This window comes from Protobothrops mucrosquamatus, unplaced genomic scaffold (assembly GCF_001527695.2).
Source record: "Protobothrops mucrosquamatus isolate PMUCROS unplaced genomic scaffold, P.Mucros_1.0 scaffold2526, whole genome shotgun sequence".
NCBI lineage: Eukaryota > Metazoa > Chordata > Lepidosauria > Squamata > Viperidae > Protobothrops > Protobothrops mucrosquamatus.
Genome location: NW_015388588.1, coordinates 103,626 through 125,020, shown reverse-complemented (window position 1 = coordinate 125,020; position 21,395 = coordinate 103,626). Strand labels below are relative to the sequence as shown.

At 34.5% G+C, this 21,395-nt stretch overlaps 1 protein-coding gene across 1 annotated transcript in view; it reads right to left on the bottom strand.

Annotated features, from left to right (window-relative positions):
• Positions 1-21,395, bottom strand: part of LOC107295838 (catenin delta-2) — a 164,232-nt gene that overhangs the window by 57,275 nt on the left and 85,562 nt on the right. Inside the window, exons 5-7 of the mRNA XM_015825172.1 lie at positions 15,382-15,565; positions 6,181-6,298; positions 1,704-1,889 (exon numbers count right to left, since the gene is read on the bottom strand). Coding sequence (XP_015680658.1) covers positions 1,704-1,889; positions 6,181-6,298; positions 15,382-15,565 — 488 coding nt within the window. The remainder of the gene's footprint in view (positions 1-1,703; positions 1,890-6,180; positions 6,299-15,381; positions 15,566-21,395) is intronic.

Below are 21,395 nucleotides of genomic sequence, written 5' to 3'. Positions count from 1 at the left end.
AAGAAGTGGGCCGGCAAGGCAAGTGTCGATCCATGGGAGGCCTGGCTACAATAGTAAGCTCCACCACCCCACCCCTGCCCTAGCTTGATTTTTAGGTGTGGGCCTTGCCCCAAAACTAGGGCTTATTTTTGGGGTAGGGCTTATATTAGGCCCACCCCCAAAATCAAGCTAGGGCTTATTTTCAGGGTAGGTTTTATTTTTGAGGAAACGTGGTATATTCCAAGATACTCAGGAAAGAAAATGTATATACCATTTGTATGACATCAGAAACACATTTTTAGACTTGATAGACAACTAATAATGCAACTTTATTTCTTTAGCAAGAAAATTTTCATTTCAGAAATGTAGTCTTGCTTAGGTGGTGGGGTAGGAATAAATATCCCTATCTCCTCATTTTTTTCTCCAGATTTGCTATAAGCATACTAGAAAACTATTAGTCCCAAACTTGAGCATTAAAAACATTTGATATAAAATGTCAATTCAGAATTTAGATAATATCCAAATTTGATGTAATAATTATTTTTCTAACTTTATATTGATTTAAAAGACTATATACATAATAAATCAAACACATTAGTCCTAAACATTTTTCCAGATGTCTCATGTTATAATATTTCTTTAGCAAATGCTAGAAATGGGTCCCAATTTATGGATCAAGCAAAGTTCTCCTTCCCTTCACAACATAATGTTGTCAGAATTCTGAACTGAGCTGGCTGCTTGTAGAGGAATGGTCCAATTGGCAACTAGATCACTTATCTACCCCAATCACTCCAGTGTGTTATGAATTATTTTCCACAGGATAGGAAATCTCTAAATGCAATAACATTTCATGGTGGTAGAACCTGGCTGGAGCTATCAAGATACTTTATAAATATATTATATCTAATCCCAGAAAATAAACAATAATAAATAATTTAACTGCACATGGATGGAATTAATACGCATTGTCATAATTGCACTTAGATTAAATCAAGGTAAACTGTATGAACAATTAAGACAAAGGTTAATACAAATTATGGGAGCTATTACATATCCTGTTAAAGAAAAAAATCTCAGAAACATACAACAAAGAGAAGAATTTATTTCATTCAAACTATACTGACTAGCTTATTGGAACAGATTTTAGCCAGAATAAATGTAATCAAATCATAAAGGCATCCAACTTTATTTAATGATTAAAAGTAGATTGTCTAACAAAGGAAAAGATTATGTGATGGAATTTTAAAAGTGTCTTTAAAGATAATCAAGAAATGTTCGAAATAATGTAATTTTACATGAATTTTTCTGTAATTATTATTTACACGGATGCTAAATAGCAATATCTAACAAAACAATTCTTCATGTTATCATTACATTATTTACTGCATACTAGAGTGCATATAATAATATTGCAGTAAGTGAAGAGTTAATAAGTAAAAAGAACCCCTAATAGTCCCCTATTAGGACAATCAATTGAAGTTACATTCTCTAGCTTTTGCTTATTTTAACACTTAACATTTATGCAGAACTAACTTTGTTTTAATATATATAACAGAAGTTTTGTTTCTTAGTAGAAAGCAAAATTGTTTTCGACTCTATTATACTGCACTATTTGGTTGTAGGAGACAGCCTTATTGCTATTACTACTATTATTGTCAGCTATCCAAAATCATTCTGGTCTTGGGCCACACAAAATCAAATCAATTAAAGGTAACTGCATGTACCTGATCTTGAGATTTCTTTTTCTTCTTTTTCTTGCCCCAGCATCCAGAACTTTCAGCATCTTTCCCATTGGCATCACCACAAAGTAAACCATCAAGTTCATCAGTCCCCATTTGCTGTCCCTGAGATGTTTCTGCAGCAAGTCTATATGAGAGGTTCCTTAAAATGCACACACAGTTTTCAACGGTCTAAAAGAACAAGAAAAAATAAATTATAATACATTTAGAATGCTTATATTCATCAGAAAAGTTATCAGTTTTCTTTATATCCTTGTGCTGGCTGAAATACCCAATCATGGCACAGGATAGTTTTCCTATCAAAGAAAGATGACACTTTTATTCCATCAAAGCTTTCTTCTTTCTATGTATATGCATACTTTCAAATATGCAGCTTGCTGTATGAAAATTATACTCACCTCAATGAAGAATTTAAATAAAGCAAGTTATATTTCTCTGAGAGAATAAAGTCTTTGTCTAGATGTAACAGGAATGTGAATGTTGAAAGAGAACAAAACCAAAGGTAAAATGTGTTAAATAGGTTTCACATATGGAGTTCAAAAAAAATGGGAAAAAAGGAATACCCCCATGTGTATTGTAACGGATTATCCATCATGAATGCTGATTATTATCCCTCTGGTGAAAATAATAGATCTGGAATTTAAATTGTCTTCAGGATTGATGGAAATATCACATAGGAGTCTCAGGAAATCCATGCTGAAATGTAGTAAACTTGATAGCAAATCTAACAACTTAAAAACATTTTACTTTTCATTTAAAACAATTTGTGATTTAACGTAAAATGATTAGGTGTTAGAACAATCTTATGAAGGATTATAGGTCATTTATTCCTTTGCTTGCAATTCTACTCCCCTTTGAGTTTTAAGAATTGGAAAAAAACACACAAATAAACTACAAGTCTTATCTTGTGTAAGATAGAATACCATAGAAGCATTTGATTCTCTCCTTTGCAACTCATTAAAACTGTCTTTAGGAAACCACAGATGATTTCCTGAGGTCTATTAGGATTTCCTCAAATAATCCACATCTACAATTAAATTTGGCAGAATTAGCACTGCAGGGTCTGATTTCTACCTCCTATAATCTCCTCATGGTGCTGCTTGCAGGTTTCTATTTTTTAATACTCTTACTATCCTTGAAGTAAGGATCAGCTAATCAGGTAAGAACCTATGACTCCTATATAGGAAATTCTGCAGAAATAATAATAAATAAATCTCACCTCCCTAGTTGTAAGAATAGACAGGAAGTTTAGAGCATAACATCTGTGAAGATTCTCAGTTATCCAGGTAAAGTTGTCTGAAGTCATGACAACTGGACTTATTTTTCTTATTAGTTTGAGATGTTTTACTGTTCATCCAAGAGCTCCATCAGTTAGAGCAAGATAAGCAGAAAGTTGTTGGAATGTACCAGTTCCTCTTGTACCAACTTCAAGGGTTTCCTTCCCAAAGTGTTTGCGCAATATGTCAATGAAGACTGTCACTCAGCCAGGTAAAATTGTCTGAAGATTGAGTTATGGCAACTGGACTTATTTTTCTTCTTAGTTTGAGATGTTTTGCTGTTCATCCAAGAAGCTTCATTAGTCAGTTCATGTTAGTTAGGCAGAAAGTCATTGGAATGTACCAACTTCTCATGCACCAACCTCAGGCTTCCCTTCCCAAGTGCATTGTAGTATGTCAATGAACCTGCGCTTGCACTTGGGGAAGAAACCCCTAAGGTTGGTGTGGGAGGAGTTGGTACATTCCAACGGCTTTCTGCCTAACTAACTTGCTTTGATTGGTGAAGCTGTCAAATATTTAAATAAATGGTGATAAAATTTTCTCTTTGCCCTAACATTACATCAGACAGAATATTTCAAACTGAAATCAGTCTTCAATCAAATGTCATGGTTCCGACAGACAGAGACGAAATGAGCATGGCTGCAGCCATTTTCCTTCTCATTCTAGGTTGCTATCAAGACTGAAAAGTTATCCCTACCCAGTCATATTTGCTATATTGACTCACAGTTTTAGTATGTATATATTATTTCTTCTTTTAATTCACACATAACGGCTACATGCTTGCACATGTATCATTTGGAATCCTTTTCAAATGATACAATTATTTGATGGGAGAAAGGCTGTGCACAAATAGGCACAATTTCCATCAAATCCCTTCAGTTCCTGATATCACAGAGCAGATGTTAAAAAGAATACTGAGGTCACATAGTACCAAGTATGAATAGTAAGGGGGAATTGTGTGATCATCCAAGGAACTTCAGTTAAACAATTTCTTTGATGTGGTATCTGGAAGAGTGTTTAGAGCTGGGTATTGGTATTGGAAGCCAACAAGTCTCATCAGATGCTCTGTATAATTCTGGTAGGGAGGTTCTATGTAGATCCATAGAGGACACAGTTACTTTTTAACCAAGTTTGATAACTATGGTTATTTTCTAAGAAAAAGCTTATAAGACAAACAGATACTGGCTCCTTTATACAGTAAGTTGAAATGTAGTTAGTAGTGTCAAGTAGAAAGTAAGTATTCCTTTGAACCCAGAAGAACTTGAGTGACCTCTTGATTGATTGATAATTGTTGCATCACTAGAGGCCCCATCCTTGTTTTGCCTCAATTGAAACCAAGTGTTTTAGCAGATTTTAGCTGATGTCAAGAAATTGCATAGTTCTGGGAATTGCTATAAATAAGAGAACATCTCAAATGTGTTCAAGAAGGGGTGACAGAAGCCAGTGGCCAATGATAGGAACTCTGGTTGAAGATGAAGAAAACGTTTATAGCCTCAAAGTTTGTTGTTCTAAGAACTTGTTTATAAAGTCTGGTTTGCAGATGAGAGGAGCAATTTCAAATTTATTTTGTAAACAACCAGCACTACTTACAACAATCTACTGCATGAATTCCCCTAAGGCACAAGGAGTGGAATTTGCTTCTGCAATTCTGGTTGGTACATACAGAAAAGAGAAATTGAGGTCATTTGGCCATCTATTCAATGATAGTTCCACAACCATTCATGTGTACAATAAAAATAAATAAGTGGAATTATAATTTAGCTCTGCCAATTAAGAATGAAAGTAATGGAAATACCAGTTTTGTCTAGCGTTACTTTGCATTATATACAAATGCTGAGAAGCAGCTACTCGGCACCTGTTGAGCTTTTCAGATGTTGGAAAAAAGCAGAGTTGTTTTGTGTATCTTTGATGGAGAAGAGTAGCAGACACTAAGATGATTATTGATTGCATGAAATTTTATTTGCCAGGATAATTGATGTGCTTGAAAATTACATTATGTCATATAATCCTCCACCAGTTAGTAAGCAGTAAAAAAATCATCTGCCAGGTTATCATGCTTTAGATAGATGCTTCTAATTTTATTAGCTATAAAAAATTAAATCACTAGCTGTGGATCAAAGCTTCTTGAATTACTTTGCCAAATAGAAAAAAAACATCAACATGCTTTAAAATAGTACTGTCTGGAGTTGTTTTATTCAACAAAATCAATTTCTTTTCTTTCTGTGGCACTAAGAATGGAAATTTTTAGGAGTTCCTCAATTTCCGCAGAGGTATAATAGTTGCACCATGAGATGTGCTCTTATTGGAATGCAAAGTGTACATTTATTGCACTTTTTAATCACTTAATAATAATATCTGCAGTAAAGAAAAATGCTTTGCTTTTCAGCTCATTAAATCTAGAGTAAGGATGCTTAACAATGTGTTCTCAAATCTTACCAGAATATACTGTATTTGTAGAGTATTCAAAGAGAGAGGTATGTTTGTTCACTGTGATCTCCTTGATTTGCATTCATACATTCAATAATGTGCAAACCTGTTCCTCAAGCCCCTTAAGTACGGAAATCAAATCAAGGGCAAAGATTATTGGAATATAGTAAACTAAAGAAAGTCTAAACTGATTAGTCTTAAGAATAGACTACGCTATGCTTCCACTTATTGCTCAACAAATTATAGAATGATGATCTGTTTCAATCTATCTTCTAGATGCACTGAATACAACTGCTATAATTTCCACCTACTTATTTATAAAATCAATTTGAGAAAATGGTTTATTTATTTAATTAATTAATTAATTAATATGCTGCCAATCTCACTGTTGAAGTGACTCTGACAGATGAATTAATGAATACATATGAAGCAGTACAAGGCTTTTTTAAGTATCTCAAAATCTAGCTGTTACAACAACACAGGAAAATCCATTTTGCATGCCTTACAATTCTATATATATAAAGTATGGAGAAACAAGCCTTGAGTAGTTGGGAATCAATTTCTTTTGTACAATTTCTGCAATAGTTGGAGCTATGAAGCAAAGAGGGTAGGAGCCAGGATTTGTTTCATCTTGGGAAGAGTTTGGGAGTTATTATTTGGTTGCTCATGTTTTTCCTATTTCAAAATGGTGGTAGTAATTGTGAGATTGAGAGTGCAAAAATAAGTAAATAAATCTAGAGTAGAGTAACTGAACAAACCTTGCTATCAATTTCACTGCTTCCTAGAGCAGACTGAATCACATAAAGCAATGCATCAGTAAGTCCGTCACATTCTCTCATTCTTCTCCGAGCTTCTTCTCCAGCAGAGCTGACATTCCTGGAAGCAAATAACAATGATGATTCTTTGCTCAATTTTATTTTTATTTTGTATAAATCTATTTTATAGCATGGGTCCCTTTTGAAGCAACCTCATTCACCATACAGATAGCTTGAGAGTGTAACTTTCAGACTTCTAGATACTGCAGTCCCAAAACATTTGTGGTCTAATTTCTGAAATAGTTCAACATGATCTTTTCCAAAACTCTTTGAAATTCTAATAGTATTAGAACATTGTGAATCTGAGAAAACTTTAAAATTCACAAAGTAGCTTTAGGGAGGCAAGATGTCATTTCTGATTAAAAATCTTTATAATTCTTACATCTAAATTAATTATTTTCTATAAAAATAAAGTAATAAAAATACATAAACATTATAGAAGCTATTATATATTTTTGCATTTTACAATAAAACAACTGCACCTTGGTAGAAGTAATGAGAAAAATATTGAGATAAAAATGGTTTTGCATTAAGAATTTCAAAACCCTTCAATTTGGTGTTATTTTCAGTTACTAAAATGTATTGTTGTATATCAAAACATTATGAATAAAATTTAATCTGCAAGAAATTTTGGTTTCTTCATAATAGTGCTATTGTCATCCTACAATTTTCATCCTGGTAACCATCTATTTACTATGCCAATTGTATACTGGAACCAGGAGCAAATGATTGCATTCTATTCTCATTGTTGGAGAGGGTTTGTATTTATCTGCCTGGATGGCAGCATGGAAGATCTGCCACATCTTTCCTTCTTAAGCCATGTCAATCGCCATAGAGAAAGTCGTAATGCAGTACTGGATGGTAAATCCAGTTCAATTGGTTGAAAGACTTTGTCTCTGTGATTCCAGAGAGGCAGAAACTACAGAATAGCTCCCTTTATGGAGATATCCAAACCAGATTTATACTTTCTCTGATTAGTAGATATCCTAATTGCCTAGATTCGGCTTATGCCCAGATGGCTACTTATAAATGAAATACCCTTTATTATAGTGCATGTGACTAGGTTTTGTACAATAACACATAATATTGATGGATCAATATCCTGTAATATATTCCTGTAAATGTAATTCATTTAAATTTTAGATATTACTACTTCACTGATATTAATAATTTTATTTTGTTGTAATTTTAGGTATTTAGTGTTTACATTATAATTTAATATAGATTTATTTATTATAATTTAATATGGATTTTACATATTAGATGCTACTTAGGTTATTTTACAAATGTATTTTAATTGTCTTATTTTTTATTCATTTATTATCTATACTGGCCTTTGACCACAATAAATTGAATAAAATTGAACTGAAGTGAGATACCTTCCCATATTTATTCCAACGCATTATTTTAAATGACTTTATAGTCATTTGTTTTGGGTTAAGGGCATTCTGTGGGACTTTCAATGAACAAGTTACAATTATTCAGAAAAATGGATTTAGCTATCCTAGAAGACTTATTATTGGACATACATTTTAGCTTCACCACTTCAGAATTCAACTGCACTGTAGTAACTCAAGAGTTGTTATCTGATCTCACTGAAGTCATAGCAGGCATTAGGATGTCAGTTGGTATAGGGATCCATTTTTATTAATGCTGCAATATCTACACAGAAAATACTATCATATATATTATTTGGACAAATTTACCCATGAAAAGCTTAAAGCCATTTTAAAAATAGCATCCAAACCTGGGTTGTTGGGGTTTCTTGGGTAAACTGGGTTTATTGTTATAGATGGCTCTATAATTCTTGGTTTCAAGTTGCCCAATCAACAGTATTGTGCTTTGCCTATCGTTATGGGAACCCCTCCATTTTTCAAGACTCCAATCCTTAACAGCTCTTGATCTATGTCACAGTGACCATGTTGTGAACAGGAAACAGGACTGGCTAATACATTCCCAAACCTACATGTGTGTCTTCAAATAATATGAACAAATGGTGAAATAGATTCAGTTCTCAAGTCTGAGTTTATTTGTAGCTTCCTGAGCAAGGACAAATGAACTTTACTTCCAGAGCAGATTTATTTTTCAGCAGTTCTCAGATGGTCACAAGCAAATAGCCTGATACCAGATCAGTCTACTATCAAAACAAGAAACAGGTGGAAACTATTGTTTCTTCCCCCTTGAGTCTTACTATATTTTCCAACATAAATGTAATCATATAACCCATATTCTAAGTTCTATTGTTTTATTTTGCAAACAAAAAGAAATAGATTTTCCCCTCATTCATAAGACCTATTACTAAATATGGAATCAATTCTCAGTAAGAATCCATCCCTTTAACAAAAATAAAACTACAACATTATGTGATTGATACACAGTGATATATTAGATTTCATTCAAAATCAAAGTCTAGTAATTGAAGTATCATATATGAATATGCTATATATCTGTGATATTATAAAATGGTGAATATTAGTAATTTCCTCCAAGATAATGTCTATCTTATCTTTATGGAGTCAGAAGTCATCAGAAAACTAATTCACTAAAATAGACTGATAAGTCATATTTCCTGGTATATGCTTCTAAATATATTTCCAACATTCCTTTTTTAAACAAATCTGCTTTCCATTTTTCTGATACTGGTTAATGAATAATTCAAATTTTAAAATAATTATGTATATAGTATTGGATAACCCTTTTTTAAAAAGAACATATTAATAATTTAAAGTTTGCATTTCTTAAAAGAGCAGTCTAAAACATTGTTTAATAATATTCTTCACCCATAGTATGAAAAAGTAACCTTTCTTGCTTTATGTAAGATGTTTTATCATCCATTATTCTATATTTTTCTTCACTTTAAACTATTGTTAATATAATTATTTCTCTATTTTTAATTGTTACACTTTAAATATTCCAAAAATGAACAGAAATTAAATAGTTAACACTTATTTTTATAATATGTATTTAAACAAAATCCACAGATTACATCTAACAAAACATTTTAGCAATATGAAATTATCCATCGTTTGTATGCTTTCTGATTCTATGTATCTTATTTAAAAAGTTTACTTAAATTTCTTGATAAATTTAATCCTTACTTAATCCGGATTGCCATCTATGATATCATTGCTATTTATTGAATCTTTGGAAGAGTCTTTAACCAGTTTGGGTATACCTAATATATTAATGTTGCTATTTTTAAAAAAAATTGTTTACAATGGAAGCATATTTCAGTGTTACTTCCATCTTAAAACTGGTTTAATGTTTTATATCCACAGGTAATTCCCCAGGTACAAGTGTTTATTTAGAAATTTAAAACTGTGACCAAAAAGAGGCCTCTGTAGCGATGTGACTTGATTTCAGTCTCTGCTGCAGTGATGGCCATTTTTATCTCTGTGACTTGTCTGGGCCAATCAGAAGGGTTCCCTCCCCCCCCCCCCCCGGTCATATGGCCAAACAAGAGCCGAGCCGGCATCAGTTTTTGCTTTTGCTGCAATCTGCTACTGCTCTGCTACTGCCTGCTACAATTACTTCTGTAAGTATTTTAAAATATTTTTTTTTGTTACTCTACAGTTGCAAACACAATAGTTTGCAAAGTGCAGTACTTAAAAAGTACTGTTTGTTTGCAAGCAGTTTGGAAACTGCTCTGCTTTTTAAGTACTGCACTTTGCCAACTATTGTATTTGCAAACTATTGAGCTTTTATTTTGGAAATTAACATATATTACTGTACTTTGTAGGTTTTAAATTTAAATTGCCTCCAGAAGTTGTGGGTGCCCCATCACTGGAAGCTTTTAAGAAGAGACCGGATAGGCATTTATCAGAAATACTCTCTTTTGAGAGCAGTGGGTTAAACTAGCTGACCTCCAGGTCCCTTCCATCTCTGTTACTATTGCAAGCTGAGAGCTCTGCAAATCCCTCCCCCATCTCCCTCTGGGTGTTTGGCTGGCTCTTAAGCTAGTGGTTTTTATTAAAGCAACGGTCCCACCCTCCCTCTGGGCAGCTGAAAATGCTTGAGCTGGCTAGCAGGAGTTGTTTTTTTAAAAAAAATAATAACTGTGATGGCTTGCAAGCCCTGCTTGGAGGCAATTTAGTTCCTGAGCCAGCTCACCGGAAACAGCTGATTGGCAGCTGGCGGGAAGCCCTCCCAGTTCAGTTTACATGGTAACTGTCGGAGGAAATAGTAAATCAGATCTTCGTTCATTTAACAACCCATTTGATTTAATTAATGAATTTCATTTTAAAAATTTGTAAAATTAAGTCTGATTCATTTGATGAATTTTTTGACTTATGAGCCCAAGAGCCAGGCTCCATTAGGTTCGTACCTCGGGGACTACCTGTATTTTGTGGATTCTTGCAATGACAGTACTGGAATAGATGAGTTAAAAGATATATTTTCTGTCAGTCATACATTTTCTGATATGTATACTGTAGGTAAGACTGCTAATGACTCAACTACTTGATTGCCCTCTTTGAACTAATATTGGATAATATAATGTTTCAAAATGTTAATACCTATGTCTACCATTTGCATGAGACAAAATTGCTCAAATGAATAATTTCTCTTCTATTCAAATAGCAGCTGTTCATTAATGCGGATCAGGATTGAAGTGGGAGCAAAAGAGCAACCAACTCTTGTAGCTATACAGTATACTTGTTCCAAGTCATGCAAATCCTAAAGTATATAATTAAAAGAGTTAAATGTATACTAAAGCAAAATTGTTCAGTTATGGCCCTTAGGCAGATTTCCAACACAGATCATGGAAGTTTTGTAGAAAAGGCTGATGTCATCTCTTCATTGGTAGGAATATTCAGCATGCCATATTTGATTAAGTAAAAGCATGTCATTGAAATTTAAAATTTTAAAAATATCATTTACATTTTAAGCTCAGGTTTTATAGTAACGGCCTATAATTCTTACAGACATGCCCTAATTTATATAAAATCACATTTGTCTATAGACTACTGCAAAAGAACCAAAGTAATCATCTAAAATGACAACTAAGCTAAAAATAAGCTAAAATGACAACTAAGCACCTGTGCAGTTCTACCTGCGGAAGAACCATCCCCTCTCCACTCTCACTGCTGCCACCGGAAAGGTTGGGGACCACAAAGCCGAAAAGGTTGGGGACTACTGACATAGAGGGAATGTTGTTGTGATTAGTGTTCTTCTCCTCTTTATTATACAACTATTAACCAAAAGCCAGATAAGCAAAATAAGGATAATATCTGTATAACAGAAGCCAAGTAACAACATCTTAATGTGCAGAAAATATTAACATCTAATAGCATAGGCCACCTAACCACATACTGGGCAGGCGGTATTCCAGAACTTACAACAGACCTTACTTTTCCATGAACAACCCAAAACTCCAATCCTGAATGACATATATTCTCCATCATAGCAGCACTTATATATTGCAGCAAACTTTATATTTATAGAGAAAAACTCCTTGTAGTCTTTTAGAGTGGATGCCTATATTAATATCTAGTATATATATTTTACAGTATATACAGTGGTGGGATTCAGCTGGTTCGCACCACTTTGGCAGAACCGGTAGCTAATTTTTTGTTGCCCAGGCCCAGAATGGACTTCCAGAAGCAGCATCCACACAGAGAACCGGTTGTTCACATAGTTGAATCCCACCACTGAGTATATACAGTATATATATTTAAATTTGGTTCTCCAATCAAATAATATTCTTTTCAGTCAAGGCTAATCTGTTTTATTTTTACTCCTACTCATTTTTATATCTAGGCCAGTCTGTTTCCAACACCAGTGTTCTTTCATCAAAACATAATGTCGGCTTGCAGTTTGCAACTTGCTTGTCCTCGGCTGCCATAGGACACTGGGGGGGGGGGAGGATTTTGACATTTGGGGTGGGGACGTGAGCTGGTGTGAAGTGTTCCTGTGAGAAATGGAAGGGAGGATCGCTACCCATCAATGGAGTGGAGTTGTTTAGACTTTACCAAGGCCCGTCCTGGGCCTCTGGAGGAATACACTATCTGTGAAGAGGGTTTCTCATAACATCACATTGGATATTGATTGGTCTGCCAGGGCTGAACCCTGGGGGAGGGATTTGGGAAGACTTTCAATGTGTAACTTTTGCACAGATTTTACTCAGATCTTGCCTTGCTTTTGCTATCAGTTCATTCTTAGTAAATGTACCTCTTCTCTAAAACCATGGAGTTGGTGGTTTTCTTTCTTAGAACTTGAACGGAGGCAGACCATTCAAACATATATTAAGTCAATTCAATCATAATTATAACAGTGCTATGGGGTTGAATTAGCTCACACAAACCACTGATATATCTTTAAAAGAAAGGAAGACAGAGATAATAGCACATTTTTCAACAATTACCTTTATTTTATAATTATTCTACAGTTCATATTTCATTATAACTTGATATATTCTAATTAAATTACTTCTAGATATTAATTAATTAATCTATCTATCATTGAAGCAATTATTGGTATAGACCTGCTACTATTTTAACTAGGAGATGGGAATCATGCTATAATCACTGCTTTAAAATACGATAGCTTTAAAGGAAAAAAGTTCTCAAATGGAAAAGTAGGTAAAGAGTCTTGAGTTCTGAAAACATACAGGAAAACCTTTAAAATACTGATAAGGGACTTTGAAGAGAATCTGTTTCCTTTTTATTTTTTCCAACCCAATCAAAAGAAAAAATATAAGACGGTTCAAGACTTTGCCTTTCTGTCTGTCACTAGGATAAGTCTCCAAAACCTGAACCAGAATGAGACCAAGTTTGGTATGGTGGAAAAAAATGAAAAACAGGATTGGGTCTAAAAATGAGGTGGATCCAACTTGGGTCTTCAGAGTTTAATTTTCCCACTGCATCCTTATGAAAAGGCAGAGTGTCCCCTAATCTAAGTCCACCCCAGTCATCACAGCTTAAGCAGAGCTATTTTGAAGGGGTTACAAAGAGTTCTAGAAATCTTGCTGAGCATGCTTTCCCCTTCTTTTTGTTTTAGGTATTCTAGAAAGCTTCTGCGTCAGGTGCTCCAGTTGTCAGAAACTGCACATCATTATGACCATTTTCTCCAGAAATAGAGCAAAACAAAAAAAAATATGCTAATGGAGATTTCAGTGAGTTGCTCAAACTCAAAGATAAATGGTTCATTATGGATCTCCAGGCTTTTTGAAGATCATTTTAAAGAAGGCACCATATAACTCTCACCTCCCTCACAATTTCACTTCTACAAAGCAAAATAGGAAAGGTTCTAGATGATTTATCATTGCTACATACATTTGCATTATTTCCAGTAACAATTCCTGAATTGCAGTGTAAACCTTAAGAACCAAAATCACACAATGAGCATAAATACATATTCAGAGAGTGGAAATATGGTGTAATTTAGCAAAAGGTTTGCCTGTCAAAAGCCACTGTTAGTCAAACTAAAGGCAGTGGGCTTTTGATAAACTATATAGAAGCTACAACTCAAATCAGTTTAAATTTTATCCCACCAAGTCTTACTGAGCAACTTCTGTGGAATATCTATAAGAATATTACAGCTACAGTCTTTTAAAGACAACAGCCTAAAGCCATAATTTCAAGTGCTGCATTAAATGGTTCAGTGGTGTTTTTTCTAGCAAGTTTTTTTTTTTTTGAAAAATGGTATCCTTGCACATCACAAATTGCTAACCAATTCTCTACGGGCACTACACAAATATTTCAGAATTTCAGAAATTGTTTGTCATGCAGAGTAAGAGATTGCTATTCTGTGAACAATAAATAAACAAACCAAATTGTACATTGCTATTCCATAGGCCTTTTGGATTGCACCCTAAATCTTCAAAGCCATATATTTTGTTTTTCACTTTGTTGTATGCCACCCAGGGTCACCTGATTGTAAGATGGGCAGCTGTATAAATGTGACAAATAAATAAATATGTTTACAAAGTACATGCTTCTAAGCTTATAAAATTTATTACCGTGTTAATATTTTTATAGCAGTAACCCAAAACGTGATCCTACATTCACTGCTTTGCTACAGTTAAATGGTAAAAGACAAATATGACCACAGATTTATCTCATCACCTTAGTTTAATATTTCTCCTCTAATCTTTTAACCAAGAAAATATACTGAAATTCTGAATAATATACATACATAACACATTACCTTTCAGTGTAAGCAATGTTATGCAGAGTGCAGAAAGGAAGGAAAGCATGAGATAGGAAAGGAAAAGGAAAAATAATCTAAACCCAGTTTACAGCAACACCAATTACCAGACCTCTTGATACCTCACAGGATTAATACTGTGATGGAGAGAATACGATATAGTGTATGTTCATTTGATCTTTTGTAGGGGATGGTGGGATACAGATAACAAGTAAATGTTTTAGAGAGCTATAAGCTATTCTGAAAAAAAACTTTGAAGGCCATTTCACTGTTTATGAAACATACAAAGAAATAAATAGTAATTTGACCAACGTGATATAGATAACTTTGCAGTTTAGATCAGTAAGGGCTTCTGAACAATTTGATACTTCATATATCTTTAGGCAGAGAGCAAAAAATAAAGATTATGAAATCCCCGATAGCTGATCGGAAGCATTTTGTATCTTACAAGTTATATATGTCCAATGCAGAAGAATATTGATAATACAAGTGGTCCTTGCTTAAGAACACCGATTCAATAACTGTTCGAACTTACAGTGGTACTGAACATCTTGTACTTATGGCTAATTCTTGTACTTACAACAGTGTCCCCCTGGTCATATGATTATGATCCAAGCCCACCCGGCTTCCTTCTTTGCTCGCTTCCTACAAGCAAAGTCAATGGGGAAGCCAGAAAGAAGTTGCATATGGCAATCAGAAGTGCCGGAATTTCCATCACTAAGCAGTGTGGTCATATGATATTGCACTTTACAATTGTGTTGCTTAGCAATGGCAATTCCAGTCCCAATTACCATCAATAATTGACGACTACCTGTTATCTATTAACTGTCACCATCTCTTTAAATAATGGAAGAATAGGAACAATTTGTTATTAAATATCACATTATAAAAACATATTATTGCTATTTCTTATAATGCCTAAAGAATGATTTTAAATTCTATGGGACCAAGAAAGTAGAAGGGAAGAAATTGTCAAGCAGTTTAGCTATCAGAGCTCACCTTAGGCACCCAGTGGCATTGCGCAGCACCTGTGATGAATGAAGTTGAATTTTGTGGTCATCCTGAAGGGGGGAATTTTCCCACCCAGAATGAGGAATGATCACTGCATTGGTCAACACTGCTAGAGCATCCTGGATAATTGGCATTTTCAGTGCATCACAAGAAGACAGATTCCAGAGAACTCCTAAAATGAAGGAAGCAAAGAATTGACATTTCTTCTAAAATCAGAATGAAGTGATACTGCACAAAAACAACACTACCTGAACATTCATATGTGAGTCTTCAAATGTTCACTGCTTTCTACAGCAACCAGGGCATCACATAAGGGCACATAAATATATACATATCATAGTCTTCATCAAGGTTCAGTTATTTAATTCATTCCATTATTTCACTTAATGTAGTCATATCCTGTATTCCCATTTGATCTCCTAACTATGCTGGACCAGACTGAGACTTTATAGGTCTTGTAGGTCTCCACAAGAATGTTACAACATGTCCTCAAACTTCATTCTGCAATCATTGCTCAATGCAAGTGTCACAACTGTCTGAGGTGGTATAGCTTTTTGGCTTCCCAATATCAGAGGAATAGTACTATCACAAATCTGAGGAAGTATGATGGCCCACAGTCTTCTTGAGTTTCTTGATCTTATCTTGTCCATAAGACTACACAAATGTATTTACAACAGTAGACTTAGAATAGTACCACTTGCCTACACTAAGATCAGGTTTGAAAAACCTGTTGACACTGTATTTGCCATCCGCATTTCTAGCAAAAGTTATGATTTTATTTTAATTTATTTGTTGTAGTCTTTAAGCTCAGTGACTATGTATTCTACACATGAATACATAAAACACAGGAAGGAATTTAATGTACATCCTTTAAATAAAACTATTTATCCTCTAATTTAAATAAAACAATTTAATTGTTACTGTGGGAAAATATTACAGATTCACTTTTCATTTAAATAAGAATATGCAGTACATTGATTGAGACTATTAGTGTATATAATTCAGCACTGTTGACAGGGACTAAAAATGACCACCCATTGTTTCAGTAGGAGAACTCTCCCAGTGAAATATAAAGATGGCAGAGATTGAATTTGAAACCTTGCCAAATAATTGCTTTTTTGTACCTTGTAACGATACATATAAAATATGTTATTTTGGGATCTACAGGGCATCTTCTATATTAGGAGTTTCATTTTAACACCATGTATACCAATAGGTAGATTTAGCCAATTCCATATGTTATTCTTGAATGCATCTCAATATTGTTCCTGAACTAGTTAAATGATTTCCATGTCCATAGTAAAAAGCAATTTTTCTACTGTTTTGATTGATTGGATAGGGTAAAAATCTCACCCATCACTTCTATTTTGTTGTGTTAGCTCCAAACAATGGGACTCATGGTAGAGTCTGAGACAAAATTACCTAATCACGTTGATGTTTATATGTAATATTATATGGATAATTAATATATTAAACACTCATATGAGCCCATTTGCTGGAGATACTGTTGAATACATCCCACAAAGATGAGATGGAACTTATGGTCTTCTGGATCTTGTTGGGGAAAAAAAGGTCCAGCACATTCGGACAGCATAATAGAGAGGAGTTTCCCACCCCATTCACACTTAAAAAAATATTTTTAGTCTGTGTCTAGGCACTTATGTTATGTGAATAACTTATATAAAATGTTACAATACATGTTGCAATAAAAAAATTACATATCCATGACTACACACTTCAATAACTGAAGCTAATGTCAAGAATACTTTTAAAGAAATTTAGTACATTGATTAAACATATACATGAGACATGTTCTACCCATTCACAATTTTTCAAGCAAGTCTGAATACTATCTTATTCTACATGTCAAAATACTTTGCACAAAACTACTTAGCAAAAGAAATTGATGAAAGTACTACATTATCTTTTTTAACTATACAAATTCCTCTGAAAATGTCATACTCTCTATATTTATTTTCTCTTGTGAACATTCTGGCATTCAGAAGTCTCAACTGTATAGTTTCACAAGAGAAGGCATACCTTTTCAAGCGTTTGTAACTAAAATGAGAGAAAAACCAGTAGGGAAGAACTAACTGCCTGGCTGGCGCTAGGATTTGTCTTCCAGCCAGCCCCTTCTGCCAATTTTTCCACACCTTCTGAACAAATTGCTTGGAAAAAATTGGCCAGGGGATTGGTTCAGTGATGGAACTGAGAGAAGCACTGCAGATCACTGGTTAAGTACAAATAATACTCTCATCAATTTTAATCAGTCAAGAGCCCACAACTCATTTTGCACTGTAATTCACATCACTGCCAGTCTGTATGAGACAGTGAAAGGGAAATATTCTTGAACGTATTCACAGATGCCTATTTACTAGCAGGTTGGGAATTAATCGGATTAAGAAGGTAATATTTGCTTGGGAATGGATAGGAAAATGGCCAAGATGAGGAAGTACTAGTTTCACATTTTTTCCCCAAGCTGTCTTTTATAGCCAAGAATGTTTCACTGAGAAAACACTGAAAAACAATGCTGTGCTTTTCACTGATATGTTTATAGTAAAGAGGCTCCTTCCTCATCTCTCTCTCACACATGCACACACACGTGCATTAATTGCCATGTTCACTCTTTAAGTCATCAATAAGTCATCGATAAAGGCATACTGAGAAGCAGAATTCCCCGTTGTTATGTTCCCTAGTGCCTACTTCTCCCTTGCAGCAAAGTGGTGTGACTGAATGTTTTCTATAACATTAACATTCCACGTGTATAGAATTGAGAGAGAATGTGAAAGTCTGCTTTGAATGTTAAAGAGAGTGGAGAATTCTCTTGTGTTGTTGCTTTCATTCTCTTCTGTTTGAAATTGTCCAAGACTATTTGCTCATTTGCTACTGCTGAGAGCTAGGTTCTACTTTTACAGGTTTCAAATATTAGAGGACAAGAGACAGAAAGAGAGTGCAAAGATTCAGCTGATTGAAAGCTGCCCCAGCATATTCATGGATTATCTACTAATCTGTACTCTTTTCACTTTCACAGGTGCCAGGATTCTCCTGTCTGAGAACTAAAAGTTGTGTAACTTTTCTGCAGAGGCTAAGATGAAGAGTCCAAAGCTAGTTCACTCTGTGCTCTGCATAGTTCCTTCCAGCCCCCAGACAAATCCACACATCTTCTTTGCCCTGACACGAGGCTTATCTACGGTTTCATAATAGCCCAAAGTACTGGAAGTGATGCTTCCCCTCTTATCCTGCCTGAAAGGACTGCATGAAGCCAATATATGGTACATTTATTTACACTGAAATGATTTATGCAGTCTGAAATGAAATGCTCCATGCTGATCATCTTGTAGCTCCAACTGGTCCTTTTTGTGGGACTTTCAGTTGGATTTTGAATCTCTTGGCCCATTGCTCGGCCCACTTGTGGCTGCAAGAAGATAGAAACTCCAGTTTCCGCAATCCCATTTTTTCTCTTTTTTAAATAAGCTGGTCAACTGTTACAAGCCTTGAAACTAACCAATCAATGGCTTTCTTAAAATAATTGCAAGTATTTGACTCTTGTAATTGGTGGCTTGTCAATCAGGGAATTCCCTTCCTAAATAGAAAGGGAAGAGGTAGACCCTCACATTCTGTCTTCATAGGATAGCTTATAGCCTCCTCCTCTCCTCCATTATCCATCAGAGTTGAACCTCTTTCTTAATCTCCAACACTTCCACCAAAGTTATTCAGTGGTCACATCTCAGCTACAGAAATTTTGACAACTACTAGATCAGTGGTGGCGAACCTATGGCACGGGTGCCAGAGGCGGCACTCAGAGCCCTCTCTGTGGGCACTCGTGCCGTCCCCCCAGTCCTAGGCCTTCAGCTGGGTTTTATAAAACCTTTTCACTTTAGGCCTCTGCCGCGTGTGCAAAAAAAAAAAAAAAAGTTCAATCAATCAGTCAATTTCAACTTCTCGTGGAAAAAAAAAAGATGTTGCAAAGTTGGAATTGGATTAAACTTTTTAATCCCAACCAGTCTGCCATTACCACCACAGTTATGTCCACCCAATGGGCCACACCCACCCAATGGGCCACACCCACCCAATGGGCCACACCCACCCGGCACCCGACGATGCATAAGTGGGTTTTGGGTTGCAGTTTGGGCACTCGGTCTCTAAAAGGTTTGCCATCACTGTACTAGATAATAGCCAAGAGATATAAATGCCATCTAGAGATTGATAGTTTCAACCCATAGTTTCAAGGAATAATTACTTGAATATCAAGTAATTATGGCAGAATGGGAAAGGAGAAAACAAAAAGAATCCTGGCAGTGCATGGAACATTGTGCATGCCAAGTGGGTGGAGATGCACAAACAATTTTGGCAAGGTGGAGTTTCCACTGAAGAAACCATCAATCATGGCCCTTAGAATGCTCTGTGTAGTGCAGTACAGCCATTTTTGGGTGTCTAAGGGCACACCCTGTGGGGTAGCAAGAATTAGGATGGCATGACTGACTACCAGCTCTGAGAGGGGAGATGGGCCCGACAAAGCAGCTGTGTGGATGCGACTTTTCTCTGAGCTTTTGGATAGGGAGATGTAATCTATTCTTCGGTATGAGGAAATAAAGACTTCAAGCAAACAAATGAGCTTAATTGATTCTCTAGCACTTACATACAATTTCCTAGTTGTACATATGGAGGAAAGTATGAAGAATTGGTTGATTAGTTTAATACTTAATATGTAAACATTTTAGTATTATATTCATAAAATAGATGTACAATTTCATTAATTAATTTTAAGTACTGTATATAGATCTTTAGTATTGTATTATTTGTTTTTATAATGTTTAGTAGTCCGAATCTTTTTGTTTACTTTTATTGATCTTTTAGAAAATGTTTATATATTTTATCTGAGCATTGTAACTTCTTACAAAATTTGCATTAAATGCTAATCAATGACTTTAATAAAGATGCTACCGCTAAATACCACTGAGGCACAGAGACAAATACTTTAATTTTAATTATACTATCAACCAATATCTAACATGTTTGCTGCACTATTTTTAATTCTTGGGAAAATGGACAATTAAATTAGACTAGAATTAATTACTAAAACTTATAGTGTAAATATTTTAAAAAGTCTCAACCAAAATAATAAATGAAGTTTGGACAGCAGAGTTGGTAATACGGACACATTTCTTTATAATCAGCATAATTGGGAGAAATATTTATTAGCAAATATAATTTTAAGATTGGTAGTACCATGTATGAGTAATTTCTTTATTAAATTCTCAACCATGTACTGAAACAGATTTAAAGGGAATCCTATACCCAAAAGAATTGCAGATGACTAATTAAAATTCTCAATCTTCTTCCCGTATTTTTTCAAACTTTAACTGTTTTCTCCAAGCAGAAGAAAAAGATAGCAGAAACTAGCTGGCTGTAGGTTGGTCAAGAAGTTTTAATTCCAAAGCCTGAGGTGTGTACTCAATCAGTTTTAATTATTTTACACTTAATAGTCTTCATGCCCATTTATGTTAACTTGAAGAAAATGTAATGATGACATAATTGCTGAAAGGCATGTAAATTGATAAAAAGGGAGAACTTTAGAATCTGGCCAAGAAATTGATAATTTGAACTCTAAATTTGTATTGTGTGCCATGCATAAAATAGGAAATGTTTTATAGTAACAATAACAATAACTGTCATCACTCCCAACCAGTAATCCCAATTTCCCCAATAGGGAACATTACATTATAATTAGGGATCTTGGAGGCTGATATCCAAATCACTCATTAAAATTCAGATATTTTCCAAATCTGTTTTTCAGACTAAATGATTTATTTTGAATATAATGGTTCTGGGGGAAGGAGTGGTCTGAATTAATGTAAATTATTATGCAAAATATAATTTTACAATAGAAAAGAAAATAAATATCTAAAATGTAAGAAAAAATGGAATCATGACATTTATATTGAATTTTACCAAAATTAAGTAGGCAGTGAAATCTTGTTTTTTAACATTTTAAACAATAA